A 22,649-nucleotide genomic window follows, 5' to 3' on the forward strand; every position below is an offset into this window, starting at 1 on the left:
CTGTCTGCATCTCCATGGAAACAACCTAAGTTTCTATCAACAGAGAAGTGAATAAAAATTGTGGATGGAATGAAATAATATTAACGGAATACTATTCAGCCGTAATAAGGATGAAATCTGCCATTTGAAACATCGATGAACCTTGACAGCATTATGCTAAGTGAAGTATGACAGATAAACAAAGGCAAATTCTATGTGATCTCACTTATATGTGAAACCAAACGAATAAAATCTCAAAGGCAAAGAGATCAGACTTGTATCACAGGCAGGAGTCAGGCAGAGGAAATTGGATGGAGGTGGTCAAAAGGTACAAACTTCCAGTTTCAAGATAAGTAAGTATTGGGATGTAATATACTATAGTTAACACTGCTGTATGGTATATATGAAAGGTATATATGATATATATTAAGAGAGTAAATCTAAGAGTTCTCACCACAAGGAAAAATAATTTGTTTCTATTTTTTTGTATCTATATGAGATGGTGGATATTATCTCTTGTGGTTATTTCATAATATATGTAAGTCAAATCATTATACTGTACACCTTAAACTCATGCTTTATGTCAGTTACATCTCACTAAGACTGGAAAATAAAACAGGCTGATGTATATAGACCACAAAAAAGTAGGTATACTTGGAGATAAGCTTGCACCAGAATTTTCACAAGAAAACTAGTTTTGTGTCATAAGACATTTAATGTTTGAAAAGTTTCTCCTTACTGGCAAAACCACCCCCCCCCACCCCACCCTTCCCAAAAAAAAGAACTGAAACAAAGGCATGTTGAGTTTCCCATGTTCTAAATTACCGTGGGGAGGGGCACCTGGGTGGTTCAGTTGGGTAAGCGTCCAACTCTTGATTTCAGCTCAGGTCATGATCTCAGCGTCAGGCTCTGCGTTGACAGTGCAAAACCTGCTTGGGGTTCTCTCTCTCTCTCTCTCTCTCTCTCTCTCTCTCACCTTCTCCTGCGTGCTCTTTCTCTCTCAAAAATAAAAAAATAAGCTTTTAAATAAACAAGTAAATTACCATGGGGAGCCTTAGTTTTACATCTTCTGGGGCCACGTTTTGGGGCTGGCACGTAAGAAAGACGTAAGCAGTAAGAGGACTATGTAAATGGATGAGAAATAAATAGAAAGGATAAAAACTAAAACAGAAAAAAACCCCTCATCATCTGCACAGAGTACTTGCCACTCTGGGTTTGCCATCACACCTTTTTTGAGAGCACTGAACCTGATTTTTATAATCCACTGCAATTTCAATTTATGATATGCGGACTGTATGGATCAACCCTAAGGACTCCCACACCATGTAACAAGGAGAGGGAAGGAAACAGGTAGTCCGCCACTGAAGGCTGGAACAACCACGCAGACTTCCTATAAATTACCATAACTGTTACGAACCCACGGATTAGATAACGGCTCTCATGAGCTCGGCCAGTGACAGGGAGAGGAGATAGAGGGAGCCTCCCCCCGAAAAACATCACGGTCATATCCGATGAGGAGGATCGGGACAGGGTAAAGGTGATGTTCACGTTGGCCAGAAGACTGGATCCACCTTCGATGGAGATGGCATGAGCCCATGACTTGCAAAATCCAAGAAGCTAAATACTGACTTATGCCAGCTCCGCAATGACAGTGCGGGGCCTGCTTGCGATTCTCTGTCCTTCTCCCTCTGCGCCCCCCCCCCACTCTTACACACGCACGCGTGTTCTCTCTCAAAATAAACTTTAAAAAAAGCAAATAATACTGACTTATGCTCATAAAAGAAAACATTAAAAATCACATGCAGTGTATCTTTATTGTCACATTTGCTAACAAAGGGGACACGGTGTGTTCCAATTGTGAAATCCGTGTGTTCAGCACCACAGCACAGATGACAGCGTCCGACAAGGTCCCAAACAGGCATCCTGTGGGAGTGAAAGGCCGGAGCTGCCGTCTGCCACTGCCAAGAACAGAAAGAATACAAACTGAATCCACGAACATCTTCGAGTTCCTTCTACAGTGATTTTATTATAAATATGTCCTTTCGGAACAAACAAAATTGCATTCAAGACTATCTGCAAACTTTTTCTAAAGGAAGAAAGGAAGAAAGGAAGAAAAATGGAACCAGGAACCACTTAGAAAGAGAGATAAGTAGCAAAGACACTTGCATGCCATGCTAAGCGCCTTTCCCCGGAAGTAACAGAAGGTTAACAGGGAATATCACATTAGCCCATTCAATTAAAATACGCTTGGAGTTTGGTAATTTGCTCTTGTTCTGTAAACTGAACTGCTCCTCTCCTCAGTCCTAAGAAACAGAATGGGAAGACAGTCTTCAGAGCCCAGCATCAACAAGAAAGACCTTGACATGGTACTGAACTCTTTGCTCACAAATAAAACTGTTGGCTATTTGCTAGGAGCAATGTCCGAGTAGTCCTTCAGCACTCCAGCCAGATGTTCATTGTGGGTCTTAAACCGTCGCTTTTTCTGTGAAGCAGGTTTTTTCCTTCTCTGAATAGGGGCCTACAAGAAAAGTAAAAACAGATACAGATATTCAGAGCTGCAGAATGGTGAGGATTTACTAACGACACTCAAACCAGCAGCAAAGAAACCTTTTTCCTGCTCAGTGGCCCAGCCTCCCATACCAATCCCCAGCACAACGGAGCACGTGTTATGGTGCCGTGCACACCCCCATTGAGACTACCTTACCACAACTATTCTCCACACTAAGTGGATTAAAAAAGAGACAGTAAACCTCTTTGTTTTTCAGCTCTATCATTAGGTTTAAAAGTATATCCAATAAAAAAAGGATCTGAAATACGGCAAAACTGGGGAGTGGATGGGCACACAAAGAATTGTCAAATATTATTCTCCATTCTTTTCTGTACATTTGAAATTTAAAATCACATGATTAAAAAAAACCCACAAAGCAATGATAGGAAAAATACCTCATAAAGTGCTGCAACCACACAAATTCACGGAGATCACTGGGCAGTAAATCCTGCCTTTTAAGGAGTCTTAAAAACTCACTGCATAAAACATACACACACACAATCACAAAGAAGGCGAGCTACAAAGACTGACGGTACACCTGGGAAAGGGGAGGAGCAGAGCAGCTACAGTCTAGGGTGTTGGTGAATTATTCCCCCGACTGGGTTTGTCCTTGGACTACAGACAACTGGTTAGCTGGTACAAGGCAATTAGATCACAAGTCATCTTTCAATTACAAATCCCTCCTCTGATCAAGCTTTGAGACTAAGAGATAGTATCTGGTTCCTAAGGAATCTGAAAGTCAGCAAGGACAATTCAATGTGATCAGGGCTAAGGCAGAGCCAGGTGCCAAGACCACAGGGCTCATGGAGCAAGGGGAGGGGAGCACAATTAAGGTCTTAAAGGCCAAGATGATGAAGCAAGCTCCTTTTAGAAACTGGGGGGGCAACACGTGGGCACTAGAAAACATTCAGTATGACTTGACTTACGAGCAGTCACTGCTAGCACAAGGGCTGGAGGCGTAATGAGGAAAGCTCTCACATGCCTGGGTAGCAGCACCAGGGGGCAGATGTGGGGGCACCAGAGGGCAGAGAGCACCTGTGGCCCTCAATACACCAGACATAAATCGGGCTTGCATCTAAGATCACTGATTAGGACACCGAGAAAATACTGGAAGGGAGAACTGATTACCAGTTCTTCGGAGAGAACAGAAAGCAGGCTCACAGTTCAAAGAACAGAGGATTATGTTTTCGGGGTTTTTTTTTTTTTCCCAGGAGACTACTTACCACTTTCTTTGGTCCAGATTCCTGCATGGAAGAAATACCCTGTCGCTTCAGATATTCTTCAATTTTCTCCTCATCCATTGAATCCACGGTGACACTCCTCCAAAGTTTCTGAAACTCTGCCAACAAGATAGTAGTTGTTTTACAGCAGATATTTACAAGCTATAGCATCTGTGATAGAAAGCCAGGCCTAGATAGGATCTCCTCTGGTCTAAATTAGCACATCTAAGATTTCATTATAAAAACAAAGGAAGTGAGGGGGCCTGGGTGGCTCAGTCCGGTTAAGGACTTAATCTCAGGGTCCTGAGTTTGAGCCCCCAAGTCGGGCTCCATGCTGGGTGTGGAGCCTACTTAAAACAACAACAAAGGAAGTAAGACAAAAACACTCAAGTGCTGGACAGTGAGTAGCAGACTGGGAACACAGACTGGCCAGAATAGTAGTGTTCTATTCTTAGTCTAGTAAATGAAGGGCCATGTCATTGAGAATTCCCTGCTTTCCTGAGGAAGAGCAGTTGACACTTAGTCCAAAAATCAGTTCTCTCCAGTGAAATAATTCAAAATTCCTGATCATTCTCTGAGCTCCGTATACTCCATTTCCTTTCCCTCTCAGTAAAAACAAACAAGAAGGGAGATAGGGAACCAAAGTTTTATATGGGGATAAGGAGTTATGAAAGTTTATTAACAGAAGAAATTTTTGAAAGTAAATACCTAGAGATGGGTGACTAAGAGGTCATAAAGACTTAACCAGAGTTTGGGGCAGTTATTTTATAGAATGGCCCTCAATTGGGGGTTGTCTGATTTTTCTTCATGATTAAATTGAGGTAGTGCATTTTTGGCAAGAATATCACAGAAATGATGCTGTGCCCTTCTCAGTGCAAAGCGTCCATGATGTCAGTGTCTATTACTGAGGCTGAAACTGATCGCTGGTTAAGCTGGTATTGTCAGAGTTCTCCACCATGAAGCTATTATTTTTCCTTTTGTAATTAATAAGGACCTTATGGGGAAATCTACTGAGACTAAGCAAATACTCTGTTTCTCATCATAGTTTTTGCTAACTTTAGCATCCACGGACAGCTCCTGCCTACAATTATTACTTGTGGGTTTGCCTAATGGCAAATTATTTCCATCATTCCTTCCAGATGTGTAAATTAGGATTCTACTATAAGGAAGGACTATTTTTTCTCCATTTGTCCAGTTGTTTATTTGATGTAGTATGGACTCATGGATACTTATTTCATGGATTACAATTGATTACTATCATTATTTTGTTGTTCAAACATGCTGGCTTTGGTCATTGAGATCCCCTTCAAATTGTTCCTGTATCTTTTTTACTTCCCTTTTTATTCTTTGGTATTTTTGTTTGTTTTGTTGAGCACTTATTTTCAGGTACCAAAAGATGTTCCAAGCTCATCTTGTATTTCCCCAAACTTGAAATCAACCAATTCATCACGGAGTCCTGACTGCCTTTATTGGAGAATGCTGTTTAGAAAACAAAATCTGGGGGCGGGCCTAGGTGGCTCAGTTGGTTAGGCATCTGACTCTTGATTTTGGTTCAGGTCATGCTCTCACGGTCCATGGGATCAAGCCCCATATCACGCTCTGTACTCAAAGTGCAGAGCCTGGTTGGGATTCTCTGTCTCTTCCTCTCTCTCTGCCACTCCCCCACTCACGTGCACATATGCACTCTCTCTCAAAATAAACATTTTTTTTAAATCCTTAATAAAAAAAAAAAAAGAAAGAAACCAAAATCTGGGCATTGTTTTCTTTTTCGGTCAGGATTTTCTTCTCTTTTTTCCCTCAATAATAGCAAATGATTAGGGGATTCTGAATTTAAAGGCAGATGATGGGTTTCAGCAGAGGACCTCCAAGTATCATGAAAGTCAAGCATGCTCTAACTATAAAGGTAAATAAAACAGGAACAGATTTAGAAATCTTGTAACAAGGAAAAAAAACAGGCTAGAATTTATAAACTCAGATTGGAGCTTCTGAACTGAAAAAATCCCTGTCCCACTCGAACTAAGAATGAAAACTGAGTAACAGAGAGTACGCCAGGGAAGGAAAGGAAATAAGCAAACTCGTTTTACCAAATAATGCATTCACATTTGGGCTATACCCAGACCTTCCCTGTGAAATGCAAACTCAGCAGAATTGTACAGCACACAGCCTGGGAGCCAGACAGCCTGAATGTGAATCCAGTCATTCCATTTACTACGTAACACGGGGCAAGTCACTTAACCTCTCTGCCTCAGTTTCCTGATCTGCAAACAGGGATGATAATAATAGTTGTCTCACAGAGTTGTGCATATTAAATGAGCTAATGTATTGCCTGCAATGAAAAAAGCACTGTGTATACCTGTTACAGTTATCATCATCCAACATCTATCATCTCTTATTTCTAGGTGCTAACACCACTAAATGAAAGTGGTATAAAATACCTAAGAAAAGGACGGGCTAACAGATATAGGATGATCTCATTTACATAAAATAGAAAAAACTAAAATTCTAAAAATTTATTTAAAGACAGAAGTACACACATATGAAATGAATCATAAAGGTCTGGAAAAACACACACCAATGTATATCCCCAGGCAGGAACAAATAGTTTGCTTGGTGGACTTCCACTTTTGTGCTATACTATTCTTGAAAAAAAATTTTAATATGCTGAGGTACTTACATATTACTAGTAAATTTTCTTAAATACGTCACAACCTAAGAATAAGGAGGATTATGCTTACTATAATTAAAACACATTGCTTTTTCTTACATCCAAATTAGACCTCAGGCTCTAAGAGTACTTGAGTTAAGGTGTGCCACTGCCATTAAAAAAAGGAGCAGAGGGGCACCTGAGTAACTCAGTTGGTTGAGTGTCCGACTTCAGCTCAGGTCATGATCTCGTGGTCTGTGAGTTCGAGCCCCATGTCAGGCTCTGTGCTGACAGCCTAGAGCCTGGATCCTGCTTCAGATTCTGTGTCTCCTCCTCTCTCTCTCTCTGCCCCTCTCCTGCTCGCACTCTGTCTCCCTCTCTCTCTCAAAAATAAATACACATTAAAAAAAATAAAAATTAAAAAAAATTTTAAAAGGAACAGATTCTCATATAGCAATGTACTACATCTTCCTGCATTTTCCTTGTATATTAAGATGCTTCCTTTTTCCTCACAAGTATTATTATCCATTTTGCACCTCTAAATACAAGGACATTTCTTAATTCACCTCACCCTCTAAAGTACTAATCCTAAATTTTTGACATTATTAAATTATTTCTCTTGTGTGTGACAGAAAAATGCTTCCCCTCAAAATGTCTACATCTCAAACCCCAGAACCTGTGAATGTATTACCTTATATAGCAAAAGGGACTTTGAAGATAGGATTAAAAATCTGGACATGGGGAGATTACCCGGTATTATCTTGGTGGGCCCAAAGTAATCAAAGGATCCGTATCAGGGAAAGAGAGAAGTAGGAGAGTCAGTGGAGATGTGACAGTAGAAGGAGACACCAGAAGGACTAAGGGCCATGAACCAAGAAATCCAGGCTCCTCTACAAGTTGGAAAAGGGGATGAAACAAATTCTCCCTGAGAATCTCCAGAAGGAAGGCAGCCTTTGCTGACCCAGTTGAGACACCAAACTTCCAGAACAGAAAGTAAATGAATAACTTTGTGTTGTTTTAAGCCACCAAATTCATGGTAATTTGTCACAGCAGCAATAGAAAACTAATATACATGGCTTTAGATTCTTCTTCTTTAAAAAGTATGATTTAAAGGGCGCATGGGTGGCTCAGTCAGTCAGAATCCAACTCTTGATCTCGGCTCAGGTCATGATTTCAGGGTTCGTAAGATGGAGCCCCGAATCGGATGCTGCACTGACAGCGCACAGCCTGCTTGGGATCCTCTTTCTTTCTCTCTGCCTTCCTCCTGCTCTCACACGTGTGCATGCTATCTCTCTCAAAATAAGCATTTTTTAAAGTATAATTTAAGCAGATGAGGTTATACAAACAATTAATATTTCCTTCTCAGCACTCCAACAAATACTTGTTGAGAACTGTCACTAACATGGTGTTACATGCTGGACATTTGTAAAGAATACACACGGTTTGTGTGGCAGTGCGACCGGGCAGAAAAGGCAGACTGTGGTTGGGAAGGATGAAAAAAACTTGGCAGTATTTCATGTTCTTAGTGATCCTACACAAATGCAACCCTGAACCATGGCACTTTTTACTCAGGGTAAAGTGACACCAGCGCAAACAGCAAAGAAAAGAAGCCTTGAGGTAACTCTGAAAACTGCTTTGCGATGAGAGAAACACCACCCTCAAAAGGAAACATACTTTTGAGTAACTACTTTTTAATCTTCCTTTTATTAAGGTATAATTTATATAGAACAAAATTTACACGTTTTGGTGTACAGTTCCTGAAGTTTTAGCAAACATACAAGTCATGTGAACACCATAACAGAAACAATATAGAACAATTAATTCCATGAGTGCAAAAAACATCCCTGTGCTCCAAAGTCAACCCGTCTACCCACCCTAAGCCCCTGGCAACCACGATTATCTGTTCCTATAGTTTTATTTCCCAAGAATATCATAAACGTGTCATATAACTACAATAAGACAATATGTAGCCTTTTGAATTCTGACTTCCTTCCCTAAGCATGACACTGAGATTTATCCACACTACTGGGCATCTCAATACCTTTGTTCCTTTTTGCTGCTGAGCTGTATTCCACTGCAAGCATGTACCACACTTGGAGGCAATTAAGGGACAGTTGAAGGCCATCTGAGCTATTTCCAGGTTTGGGCACTTAAGAATAGAGTTGATATTTATAAATGCATATGGATTTTGAGTGAATGTGGGTAAAAATCTAAGAGTAGGATGGCTGAGTCCCACCATAATATATATTACAACGTAGTAATAAACATTTAACTTTCCAAAGAATATCTTTGGAACCACACTACACATTATGCAAAAATTAATTCAAATCATCCAAGACCTAAATGTAAGAATTAAAACTGTAACCCTTAGAAATAAAAACAGGAGCATACAACTTTGTGATTAGGCAGTGTTTTCTTAGGACGCCAAAAGCACAAGCAACAAAAGACAAACAGATAAACTATACTTCATCCAAATTAAAAACTTTTATACCTCAAAGGACACTATCAAGGAAGTGAAAAGACAACCCACAGAATGGACGAAAATATTCAGAAAGCATGTATCTTATTAGAGACTTGTATCCAGAATAAAGAGCTCTATAAAGAAAAAAATTTTTAAAAACCACCTAACCTTTAAAATGGACAAAGAATTTGAATAAACATTTCTCAAAAAGAAATAAATGACCACTAAGCACATGAAAAGATGCTCAACACCATTAGTCACTAGGGAAATGTAAATCAAAACCACAATAAGATACCACTCATTTCACACCAGAAAGATAGCTAAAATCAAAGTGTTGGCATGGATGTGGGGAAGCTGGAACCCCCAAACATTGGTGGTGTGAATATAAAGTGATGTGGCCAACTCTGCAAAAGCAGCCTGGCAATTCTTCAAAAAGTTAAAGAATTACCACATCCCACTCCTAGGTATAGATTTAAGAGAAATGAAAACAAGTCCACACAAAAACTTGGACACAAATGTTCATAGTAGCATTATTCATAAAAGCCAAAAAGTAGAAACAATTCAACGGTCCATCAGCAGAGGAAAGGATAAATGAATGTGGTATATCCATACAAAGTTGTTTTTTTTTTTTTTTTTTTTTTAGTTTACTTTTAAAGAGACAGAGTGCAAGTAGGGGAGGGACAGAGAGAGAATCCCAAGCAGCCTCTGCACTGCCAGCTGTGAAGACAGACATGGGGCTCAAACCCATGAAACACAAGATCATGACTTGAGCCAAAACCAAGAGTTGGATGCTCGACCGGCTGAGCTATCCAGGTGCCCCAAAGTAATATTCTTTTTTAGCATAAGCATTTAATGCTTTATATTTCCCTTTAACCACTGTGGTAGCTGCAGCCTAGAATTTTGATATTCTTTCATTTATTTCAACATTTTTTTCCGCTTTCCTTGTGATTTCCTCCTTGAACCATGAATTATTTCAACGTGTTATTTAATGTCCAAATAGTTTGGAGAATTTCCAAATATATCCCTAATTTCCAGTATAATTCCATAATGGTCCAAGCACATCCTTTGTATGTTTTCAGTTCTTTTAAGTTCATTGAGGTTTTGTGGCTCAGAATACCATCTGTTTTGGTGACTATCTCAAGTGCACTGGAAAGTGTATGTATTCTACTGTTTATTGGATAGTCTGTTCATAAATGTCAATTAGGTCAAGTTGGTTGATAGTGTTAAGACTTTCATATCCATACTAATTTGCCATTGTTTAATTACTGAGAAGTGTTGTGGACTTCAATCTTAACTGTGAATTTGTCTTTCTCCTTTCAGTTTTATCTATTTGTAGCTTTGGAAGCTCTGTTGTTAGGTATTTATTTAGGACTTATTCTTGGATAATTAAATCCTTAATCGTTACATAATATTCCTCTTTATCCTTGGTAATTCGCTCTCAAGTCTACTTTGATTCTAGCTTTCCTTTGATTAGTATTTGCATGGCCTATCATTTTATATCTTTTACTTTTTTCAAGGAAGAGAGAATTTTATGTGTACAAGTTTTTTGAGTTTTTTTAGTTTATTTTTGAGAGAGTGCGCACATGCGCAATTGGGGGAGAGGCAGAGAGAGAATCCCAAGCAGGCTCCACGCAGCATGGAGCCCAATGGAAGGCTCAATCTCACAACTGTAAGATTATGACCTGCACCAAAATCAAGAGATACTTAACAAGTGAGCCACTCAGGTGCTCCACAAGTTTATTTTTCTTAACATGCAGTGTTATATTAGTTTCAGGTGTACAATACAGTGATTCAACAATTCCATACATCACCTGGTAGTCATCATGACAAGTGCACCCCTTAAGCCCCATCACCTATTTAAGCCATCCCACCACCCTACCTCCCCTCTGGTAAACATCAGTTTGTTGTCAATAACTGTGTTTCTTGTCTCCGCCCCCCCCCCCCAACGCCCTTTGCTCATTTGTCTTGTTTCTTAAATTCCACAAGTGAAATCATACGGTACTTGTCTTCCTTTTACTTATTTAGCTTAGCATTATACTCTCCAGCTCCATCCATGTTGTTAAAAAGATTTCATTCTTTTTTATGGTTGAATAATATTGCATATTACATGTGTGACACACACAAGTATATTACATCTTTGGGGGGGGGGAGGGGGACAGTTCAAGGTTTTGTTTATTTGAGTAGTCTGTAGCCATTGTAGCCATCATCATGTTTGATCCTGAAAGCAGGGAGAGAAAATTTTTGGACACATTTTGGAGTCTGAGACACTAAGGCCAAAGTGGGCTCCTGGCAGGGTCATGGTCACAGCCAGTAGAGAATACAGCTCTGAAGCTCTGTGAGGCTGTGTCCCAGGCAACAGCAAGCCATAGCCTGCCCTAGAGAGTCATATGCACAGAAATGTGTACCGGCCTGGGTGGGGCCACGGCAGACCCCTCCCACCCCACCTGGCCTGCACCCTCTTAAGCTATGCCTTTCCCAGTCTCGAGAGCCCACCACCCAACAGCAGTCGAGATGGTGGCTCACTGTGCACATTCACACAAACACACCTACCCTCCATGCGTACAGCTCCAGGACAGGCAGCCCAGGCAGAGACACACAGCTTCCCTCATGAGCACACAATACACCCACACTCAAGCTCCATATGAAGCTCAGGTCCAAGCAGAAGCACCTGCAGCCTTGCCCATCACAGGCACAGTGGCAGGGGGTGATCCCTGGGTAGGCAAGTAGGGTGGCCATACCCAGTGTCACAGCCTCACCAGTTGGCCTTTGACTCCTTGATCTCATTCACAAGGTTCTGGGCCAGGAAGATACCAGAGATCTGGAGGAGGGCAATGCCCACAAAGACCCTAGCAACAATGATCAGGTTGTCCTGCAGCCACTTCTCAAACTGGCCCATGCAGCCTTTGGTGTGGATGGAGTCCTGCTGCTCCAGCCCTAGTTTGAGCCAGCAATCGTAGTCACACTGGGTGCTGAGGACATCTACTGGGTCCCTGACAAAGCAGAAGGGTACCCCACAGTGCTCCTGGCACAGGTTCAAGTTGGGGCAGTTGAAATAGATACTGAGGTACAACCATTAGGCCCTCAGGCTTCACAGCAAAACCAATATTCCTGAACAAAGTCAATGAGGTTCTGGAGGTCAATGTCATCCTGACAATCCTTGACATTATTGTTGATGGAAGAAATTGAACTGGTCTTAAATCCAGTCATTGAGTATGAAGGCTCGGATCCTTTCTGCAGCTCCAGGAAGAAGACAAGGCTGAGAAACAAGGAGAAAACCTTGAGGGGTTAAGTGTTCTCCCAGAGAGCCCCAATGCAGCCAGCAAAGTCCAGTGCCAACACGACACCTCCAACCACTACAAACAGCCACATGGGGTGGAGGACTCCCAGGTCTGTCAACATGGAGATTGTGGAAAGAACTCCCTTCTCACCCCAGGCCCATAAGCCAATGGCCAGGAACAGAGATCCCAGCGCCCAAAAGACAATGTTGAGCCAAATAGGACATATTTTCTGCAGTAATCAACTTTGGGTTCCTGGAAGTGCTGGTGCTTGCCCAGCATGGTCAGCTGGCCCAGAAACTGGAGCTGTGGCCAGGCTAGCCATCCATAGGCCACCCTGGGCTAGAGCAGCCCGGGTTACACCACATCTTCTTTATCCATTCATCAATCAACAGACACTTGGGATGCTTCCATATCTTGGCTGTTGTAAATAATGCTACTATAAACATAGGGGTGCAGGTTTCCCTTTGAGTTAGTGTTCTTGTACTCTTTGGGTAAACACCCACTAGTGCAACTGAATGGTAGGACAGTTCTAACTTTCTTTTATTTTTTAAAATTTACATCCAAATTAGCATATAGTGCAACAATGATTTCAGGAGTAGATTCCTTAGTGCCCCTTACCCATTTAGCTCATTCCCCCTCCCACAACCCCTTCAGTAACCCTCAGTTTGTTCTCCATATTTATGCATCTCTTCTGTTTTGTCCCCCTCCCTGTTTTTATATTATTTTTGTTTCCCTTCCCTTCTGTTCATCTGTTTTGTCTCTTAAAGTCCTCATATGAGTGAAGTCATATGATTTCCGTCTTTCTCTAATTTCACTGAGCAGAATACTCTCCAGTTCCATCCACATAGTTGCAAATGGCAAGATTTCATTCTGTTTGATTGCCAAGTAATACTCCATTGTATATATACACCACTTCTTCTTTATCCATTCATCCATCGATGGACATTTGGGCTCTTTCCATACTTTGGCTATTGTTGATAGTGCTGCTATAAACATGGGGGTGCTGGTGTCCCTTCGAAAGAGCACACCTGTATCCCTTGGATAAATACCTAGTACTGCAATTGCTGGGTCGTAGGGTAGTTCTATTTCTAGCTTTTTGAGGAACCTCCATACTGTTTTCCAGAGTGGCTGCACCAGCTTGCATTCCCACCAGCAGTGAAAAGATACCCTCTTTCTCTGCATCCTCACCAACATCTGTCCTTGCCTGAGTTGTTAATTTTAGCCATTCTGACAGGTGTGAGGTGGTATCTCATTGTGGTTTTGATTTGTATTTCCCTGATGATGAGTGCTGTGGAGCATTTTTTCATGTGTCTGTTTGCCATGTGGATGTCTTCTTTGGAGAAGTATCTATTTGTGTCTTTTGCCCACTTCTTCACTGGGTTGTTATTTGGCTGTTGAGTTTGATAAGTTCTTTATAGATTTTGGATAGTAACCCTTTATCTGATATGTCATTTGCAAATCTTCTCCCATTCTGTTGGTTGCCTTTTAGTTTTGATGATTGTTTCCTTCATTGTGCAGAAGCTTTTTATTTTGATGAGGTCCCAGTAGTTCATTTTTGCTTTTGCTTCCCTTGCCTCAGGAGACGTGCTGAGTAAGAAGTTGCTGCGGCCAAGATCAAAGAGGTTTTTGCCTGCTTTCTCCTCAAGAATTTTGATGGCTTCCTGTCTCACATTTAGGTCTTTCATCCGTTTTGAGTTTATTTTTGTGTATAGTGTAAGAAAGTGGCCCAGGTTCATTCTTCTGCATGTCGCTGTCCAGTTTTCCCAGCACCACTTACTGAAGAGACTGTCTTTATTCCATTGGATACTCTTTCCTGCTTTGTCAAAGATGAGTTGGCCATACGTTTGTGGGTCCATTTCTGGGTTCTCTATTCTGTTCCATTGATCTGAGTGTCTGTTCTTGTGCCAGTACCACTGTCTTGATGATTACAGCTTTGTAGTATAGCTTGAAGTCTGGGATTGTGATGCCTCCTGCTTTGGTTTTCTTTTTCAAGATTGCTTTGGCTATTTGGGGTCTTTTCTGATTTCTATTTTTAACTTTCTGAGGAACATCCATACTGTTTTCCACAGTGGCTGCACCAGTACATCTTTTTACTTTTAACCCATGTCTTTATATTTAAAGTGAGTTTCTTATAGACAGCATATACCAGGGTCTTGCTTTTGTATCTAATCTCAAAATCTGTCTTAATTATCATCTGTAGACAATTTACATCTGCCTTAATTATGTTTGAACAGTTTAACAGTGAAAAGTATGTTAGATGATTTTGGACGTTTAAACAGATGGAAATCTGTCTTAATTCGTATATTTACATGATTTACATTTAACATAATTATTAATATGGTTGGAATAAAATCTTATCACCTTACTGTTTCTATTTGTTCCGTGTACTCCTTGTTTTTTCCTTCTGTTTCTGTGTTCATGTAGATTAACTGAATGTATTTTTTCTGATTACATTTTATATCTGCTATTAGCACCTTATCCATGCATTTTTTTATTGAGTACTTAACTGACACTTAAAACTGTATTAAGCTTAGGTATAAAACACAATGATTTGTTATGTGCAAAATGACTGCCACAGTAATTAAACACCCATCACCACACAATTTTTTCCCTTGTGATGACAACTTTTAAGATCTACTCTCTTAACTTTCAAATGTACAATACAGTATTTTTAACTGCGGTTACTTATTTTTTGAAAACAATGGTTTTAGTGGTTGTCCTAAGATTTATAATACATGTCTAATTAATCCCAGTGTAGCTACAAGTAAATTATACCAGTTCACATGTAATGTAAAGATGTTATAATAGTCTTCCCTCTGACCTTTGAGCTGTCATAACCTTTACTTTTTTATTTGCTGTAAACATAAAATAGATTTCTATTACTTTTGCTTTATAGTCAGCTATCTTTCAAAGCAATTACTAAAATATTTTTAATTTTTTTTTAAATGTTTATTTTTGAGTGAAAGAGAGCACAAGCAGGGGACCGGCAGAGAGAGAGGGAGACACAGAATCCAAAGTAGGCTCTAGGCTCTGAGCTGTCCACACAGAGCCTAACGCAGGGCTTGAACTCATGAACTGTGAGATTGTGACCTGAGCTGCAGTTGAATGCTTAACTGACTGAGCCACCCAGGCACCCCAAGAATGAATTTTTATTAGACATTTTTAAATGTAATTTAAAAGTAATTTCCTTACCAGAAATCATTATTATATGTTAATGCAGGTCTAATGACAATGACTTATCTCAGTTTCTGTGATACTGACAGAACATTACTCTGAGAGACCAGTTCTCCTTCATTTTTTTTTTTTAAATTTTTTTTTTTTAACACTTTATTTTATTTTTGAGACAGGGAGAGACAGAGCATGAACAGGGGAGGGTCAGAGAGAGGGAGACACAGAATCTGAAACAGGCTCCAGGCTCTGAGCTGGCAGCACAGAGCCCGACGCGGGGCTCGAACTCATGGACCGTGAGATCATGACCTGAGCCGAAGTCGGCCGCTTAACCGACTGAGCCACCCAGGCGCCCCTCTCCTTCATTTTTAAAAGACTGTTTTTGGGTGCCTGGGGGGCTCAGTCGGTTAAGCGTCAGACTTTGGGTCAGGTCATGATCTCACAGCTTGTGAGTTCAAGCCCTGCGTCAGGCTCTGTGCTGACAGCTCAGAGCCTGGAGCTAGCTTCAGACTCTGTGTCTCCTTCTCTCTCTGCTCCCCCACCACCCCCCACACCCCCGCTCGCACTCTTGACACTCTCTCAAAAATAAAACATTTTTAAACAAACAAACAAACAAATACATGGACAGACTTTCTGCTGGGTACAGAATTCTAGGTTGAAATTTTTTTCCCTTTTGATTCTTTAGAGATGTGATTGCATTGTCTTCAGGTTTCCATAGATTCAAATGACAATTCTTTCCTCTGTAAAGAGCTTCCTCCTCTAACTCCCATCAGTATTTTGTCATCATCTTCAACTTTCAGCAGTTTGAATATAAATGTCTGGCTGTTTTTCTGTCATTTGTTTTGGGGGATTATCTTCCTTAAATTCTCTGAGCTTCTTCAATCTTTGGTGTCTATCATTAGTTTTTCAAAATCCTTGGCCATTATTTCTTTTGTCCTATTTTCCTTCTGAGATTTAAATTACATATTCAGACCACTTGATATTATCTCATAGCTAATGGGTGTTCTATTTTTTCAGTTTTCTGTTTGTATTTTAGTTTAGATAATTCATATGGGTCTATGTTCAAGTTTACAGATTCTTCCTTTGGTTATGCCAAATTTACTGATGAGTTCTTTTGTCTGTTACTGTGTTTTTCACTTCTAAACTTTTCATTTGATTTTCTTATCATGCCTCTTTGAAATATCCTACTTCATCTTTTTTTATTTTTTTTTAACGTTTATTCATTTTTGAGAGATGGAGAGAGAGAGATCATGAGTGGGGAAGGGGCAGAGAAAGGGGGAGACACAGAATCCAAAGCAGGCTCCAGGCTCTCAGCTGTCAGCACAGAGCCTGACACGGGGCTCAAACCCATGGACTGCGAGATCATGACCTGAGCCAAAGTCGGACACATAACCGACCCAGGCGCTCCAATATCCTACCTGACTGTACACATTGCCTGCCTTTTCAACACCAGAGGCCTTAACATATAAATCATAGTTATCTTAAATTCCATGTCTAACAATTTCCAGTACTTGTGTCCTAAGAAGTTTAATTCCCTGTCTCAATACTGTATTCCTCTCCTTCTTTTTATTTTATATGTGTGTGTGTGTGTGTGTGTGTGTGTGTGTGTGTGTGTGTGTGTGTGTGTAATGAAAACAGGGTATCTTCTGTAGGAAATCTGAGACTGAGACAACTAGTTTTTGTGTCTGGATAGGACCATGACCTTGCTTCTGCTAGGCCTTTAATGCGTCAAGGTAGAGTCATTCTATTGTCAGAACATGAGCTTGGTTTGGAATCTGTTGCTGCTATAAATACCCATAACGCACCACAGGCTTCAAACTGCTCTAGTCACACCTTGTGTTTAGGGTAGAGGCTTGTTTGCCAAAGTTTTTCTCAACGTCTACTCAATCTGCAGTTCTAGGTCTTCTGTTTAGGCTGTATCTCATTATGGTCTGTCTGCCTCCAAGCTCTTGCAACTCTCACAGAATTCCACTGTTATCCATTACTCTACAACTCTTAGCCTGGTACGGGGTGGTAGCTCTCTGAAATTCTGATTAAGCCTTGGTCGTAGCCAAGTACTATGTTCTAGGTAGCTGGCCTGTGGCCTTCTCGATGTTCCTGCCCATCCCTCTCTGCTAAAGTTCTGGGCCCAGGACATATTCCTGCCCCTTCCTTAGGGGTGGAAGGTTTTCTTTCTGCTCTATTCAAACCACAGTTTAAGGCTTTGGTCACACAGTAGAGAGGCAGGAAGAACTAAGACAGGGCTTCATGTCTTTTCTGAAGCATCTACGCCCCGCCCCCCACCAGGCTCGATCATTTGTTAGCATCCAGTGAAGTCTGTGGAAAAGAGCCTGCAAGTAGCTGTGAATTCCCATGCGTTCACGGCCCCCAAGGATTCTACATCTTCCCACCAGTCCAATTTAAGCCAGCAGCAATTCATTAAAATGTTTAACTGAATTCTTCTGATTGGTGTTCATTCTGTATCTGTCTCAGGTAAACAAGTGTTTGCATCCCTTCTTTTCTTGGAGGTACCCATCTTTCCTTAGATTTCAGGTTAAGTGGTTGCCCTGGAACCTCAGCTCTCTGATGGATTCGGGTATAAATCTGCAGTTGTCTAGGGCTTATTATTATTGCTATAGGGGTGGAACAGTGCTTTGACCAGCTTTCTCCATTTTAAGTAGAAACCAGAAGTCCCCAACTATCCACTTTTTCTGCAATGAACAATGTGATTAATGCAACTAGCTGTGCTCGCTACAGGATTATGTGAGAGAAAACAGCTTCAGGTCAGACTTCCAAGTCAGCAATAAAAACATCACTCTAATTCCAAGAAAGCACACAATACTGTTTTAAAATCTATACCAAACCAGAATTTTATATGTCTAATTTACCACAACTGCTGAAGGAAGTATGCCACCCACAAAGTAGTTCAGGCATTTTAACCCATAACTTGTTAAATTCTAGCTACCAATGTGTAAAAATTGTATTCATTTATTTAGAGTAAGTATTACAGAATATAAATGGATAACAATTAAACTGTATACTTTTCTCTTGTAGAAGAAAAAAAGATAAAGAGAATAAAAGTGTAGATGAGAAAAACCTCTTTTACTCAATGGTAAATTTCAGTCAATTCACTTTTTACCAAGCATCTATGTTACCAGCATCATAAAGGTTCAGTTCTTTGAAAGACAAACTACTGCGATGTTCTACCTTGATTTGTACAGAGCTCATATACTTCAGGCCTCTTCAGACACAATTACACAGGTAATAATACCTATTAAAAGGAACAGCAATGGTCTAGAAAGCTAATATATATATTAATGTACCACCAAAAAGAATATACAATATAAATTTTAATGGCACAATAGAATTGAAAGTACATTAAAACAAAATTTAACTACTTTCTTTTGCTAGAAAAGTGATGCTTGAGCTATTTTCAGAGGAAAATCCCTGAATAAAAAAACTCTTCAATGTCTTTGTTATTTTTCAATAAAACATTTCTACATTAATCCCTGCCTTTCCTTAGCTTAGTCCTGTTGCAGTATTTAAGTATTACATGTACTATATAAATGTATCACAGCTGCACAAATACTTAAGATGAACACTGGAAAGCAGGGCCAAATTTTAGAGGCAGGATTCCACAGGATCCGAAATTTAATTACATTTTAATGTATGGGGGGGGGGGGGGACAGAAAATGTATAGTTGACAGAGGTACAAAGAGAAATAATCTTGTTTTTCTTAATTTTATAAAGTCATTGCAAGAAAAATACATTCAAGATAATCTTTATTTTCTATGAGCCTGGCAAAGACAACTAAAAACATCTGGTACTGGTGAGGGTAAAGAAATGGATACTTTTCCATATACTGCTGTGAAGGGGTAATTTGGTCCCAAAATATTGGTGCAAACTTTACAAAAGGCATTAGGCAAAGTATTGAAAATTTTTTAGGGGTGTCTGGGTGGCTCAGTCAGTTGAGTGTCTGACTTTGGCTCAGGTCATGATCTCACAGTTGGTGGGTTAGAGTTCTGCATCAGGCTCTGTGCTGTCAGCCTGGAGCCTAGCGCCTGCTTTGGATTCTGCATGTGTGTGTGTCTCTCTCTCTCTCTCTCTCTTAAAAATAAACATTAAAAAAAATTTTTTTAAGGAAAAGAAAATTTTTTAAATATCGCTTACCTTCTGATCTCACAATTCTATTTCAAGAAAACTACAATATGGAAATAATGAGGCAAGTGCACATATATTTATGTGTAAGTATTAAGCATTATTTATAATAGCATATAGGAAAACAAAAATTAAATTTCCATCTGTGGAGCATCGGAAAAACTGTTTTAAAGCACATCCATAAAATGGAATACTATATAGCCATTAAAAAATAATGAACTAAATAAAACAGCACCAGAGCTCTAGGAAGAGAGTTTCTGAGAGAAGTCCTATATTGGAAGGATAAAGTTTAAATTGTTTAAGCTTCCAGGTAGAAAAGAAAATAGCAGCAATGAAAGAAAAATCAGCGTTGTCACTGGACTTGTCACCAGGAACACCAATTAACGTTATGTTTCCGCAAAAGATCAGCACAAATGTGGCTTCAGACTGCTAAACTGGCTCTGGCTCTCTGCTATGTAACAAAACACAAAACTACAGATCCACTTAGTCAATCAGCCAGAGAGCTAAGGAAATGTGAATAAATAATCAGGTAAGATTTAAACACCTAATATTTTGGTACTATTTGGAATTTCTAATTCTACTAATAATAGCTAATATTACTGTTACTACTATTCTTACTATGCGCCAGGCTCTGTTCCAAGCTCTAAGAACTTTCATATTAACTCATTTAATTATCATAAGGACAAGACAGATACCGTTACTCCTATTTTATAGATAAGGAATCTCAGAAGTATCTTGTCTAAGCAAACAAGGAGCAAAACTAAGATATAAACCACCAGTTAACTATTCAAACCATCCTCTTAACCACTGCATTTATACTGCCTCTAAATGAATACGATCCTGATATAAGGAAATGCTTTTGTGAAATAAGACATATACCTAAGTTCAGCTACGCTGCGTTCACTTACCTATTTGATTTTTTTAAATTACTACAAATAAACTCTCTCCTTACTTGTTTGCTACATCTCATTTTAGGACATTTGCTTCTATTTACAGATAAAATGAAGGGTAATCTTAAGCATGACTGAAAGCGTCATCATTCAAGATTTCATCTCTAGCTATGACTGCCACCTACTGGGCTAAAACAAAAATCTTCATCAATACAATCAGGACAAACCATTTTGAGTAAAATATGAAAAAAGAGCAAGGAAGATAAATATTACGATATGCATCAATTTTCAGGGGGCCTTCTGTTTATACCATTAGCAAAGACTCAGTTTTTTTTTAAATTAGTGATTTATGCCATACTGACAATTTCAACTAAAAGAACACTGTCTCACCTCTGAAGTTCCTAGGAAGTTCCCCCAGGGTCTCTACACCACTGTATGAACATCACAATGACAGTATGCAAGAGCTACTATATGAGTTCCTATGTCAATCTTCCCTCTGTCTTAGGTGAGCTCACGAACAGAAACCTTATTCACTTGGACATCCGTTGTATCAGTGAATGTGCTGAATCAAAAAATTCATGAAAAGAAGCTTGAAGACAACGTATCTTAATTAACTGTTGTCTATTTTATAAACATAAATCGTACCTTCAACAGAATTCTCAACCCAAGTAGTTTTGCCTCCTGGGGGAACATTTGGTAATATCTGGGTACATTTTTAGTCGTCGCGCTGTAAGGAAAGGTATGGCAGTGACATCTAAAGCAGCCAGGGATTCTACAAAACATCTACAATACAGAATAACAATCCTAACACCAAAAAAAAAAAAGATCACCCAGCTCCAAATATCAATACTGCCACTGTTGAAAAACCTTTCTTCCTCCAGCCATCCTTCTTTGAAAGTATAAAGATTAATGAAAAACATCAGTTTATGATAACAAACTGAGCCTACAACCAAATTCTATATACATATATAAAGTACTTTTTATAGTGGTTTAATATACACATGATTTCCTAGCAACATACAAGATATATTATACAGAGAATACAGTATGATTAACCTTTGCAAGTCACAGAAAAACTTCACTTTGTATTTTGCAGACCTTTGCCAAGAGTTCTTTACCACTTAAGGAAAACACTGATCATGGTATATAGGTTGCTATTGCATCATGACACTTGTACTGGTCCATCTGTAGCCATCGCATCCCATAGTGACTCTACACATAAAGGTCAACAACTATATTATTTATATTCTTTTTATATTCTAATATGTGCTTGAACAGATTCAATATTAAAAATATTGAAATAAATTTTTTGTAAAATATAAATCAATTCCTTTTATTTCTCCTTTCTGTTACAGTTAGGGTATTATAGTTTTTTGTTTTGTTTTGTTTTGTTTTTTAAAGAAGTTCTATGCCCAATGTGGGGCTCACAACCCTGAGGTTAAGAGTCACATGCTCTACCGACTGAGCCAGCCAGGCATCCCAGTATTATACTGACTTCTAAGAAATTATGTCTAAAAGTAGGTTGTATCATCTTGAAATTTCATTTTATAAGAGCAAAGAAGATGTTACAAAGTATTTGTTACTCAAGGCCCATTGAATCTGATGAATAAAGGATTAAAAACCACTAGTCTGGGAAAAAAATCAAAGTCTTTACTACAACCTTTGCCTTCACTATTCTCTGCTTGAACCCCACTTCCCCCACAACAGCACACACATGGGCACCATTCTGGTACTTTGCAAGGCTGGCTCCACCTCATTCCATGGCTCCTCCATCCATGGCGGTCTTCTCTGAGCTCTATCCCCCATGGCTTTACTGGCTTACACATACTACATTTGTCTCTTTCCTAGAATTTGATACAATCTGTAATCATTTTTATTTTTTGTATTGTCTACTTTATCCTTTAGAATATAAACCCCACAAAGGCAGAGAATGGTCTACCTTGTTCACTACTGTATCCCTATATTTAACAAAATGACTGGGGCATATAATAGGACATCAGTAAATATTTGTTGAATAAATGAATTCATGAATACACTATAATAGACCATTACCAAATCTCAAAAAGTGTCAATCAGAAAATAAAAACAAAAGAACGAAGTTGATAAAATGATACCAATAAGTTTAAGCAAATTACTTAGAGATATAAAGAGAATCACTTTATATACACAAAAGAGCCCCCCCCCAAATTATATAATTTCCAAACAAATAATGGGACGAATATATCACGTATTAAAGATAATAAATATAAAATGACATTTCAAAAGGTTAAAAACGACTGTATGTCAACTACAAAGGAAATATATAAACAAAAGACAGGGTACAA

General features: G+C 39.4%; 1 protein-coding gene and 1 pseudogene across 3 annotated transcripts in view; both read right to left on the reverse strand.

Moving 5' to 3' along the window:
* Positions 1–2,075: 2,075 nt before the first annotated feature.
* The window catches only part of GTF2E2 (general transcription factor IIE subunit 2), a 79,070-nt gene continuing 58,496 nt past the window's right edge, over positions 2,076–22,649 (reverse strand). For 2 of the 3 annotated variants that reach the window (XM_042934452.1, XM_042934450.1), the window contains exons 7-8: positions 3,751–3,866; positions 2,076–2,497 (exon numbers count right to left, since the gene is read on the reverse strand). In XM_042934452.1, coding sequence (XP_042790386.1) covers positions 2,381–2,497; positions 3,751–3,866 — 233 coding nt within the window. In that variant the 3' untranslated portion in view covers positions 2,076–2,380. Of the gene's footprint in view, positions 2,498–3,750; positions 3,867–20,970; positions 21,053–22,649 lie in introns of those variants that run through there. The other variant, XM_042934453.1, reaches the window with a different exon arrangement.
* LOC122217470 lies at positions 10,898–12,534 on the reverse strand (annotated as a pseudogene).

The sequence above is a fragment of the Panthera leo genome, chromosome B1 (genome assembly GCF_018350215.1).
Source record: "Panthera leo isolate Ple1 chromosome B1, P.leo_Ple1_pat1.1, whole genome shotgun sequence".
Lineage (NCBI taxonomy): Eukaryota > Metazoa > Chordata > Mammalia > Carnivora > Felidae > Panthera > Panthera leo.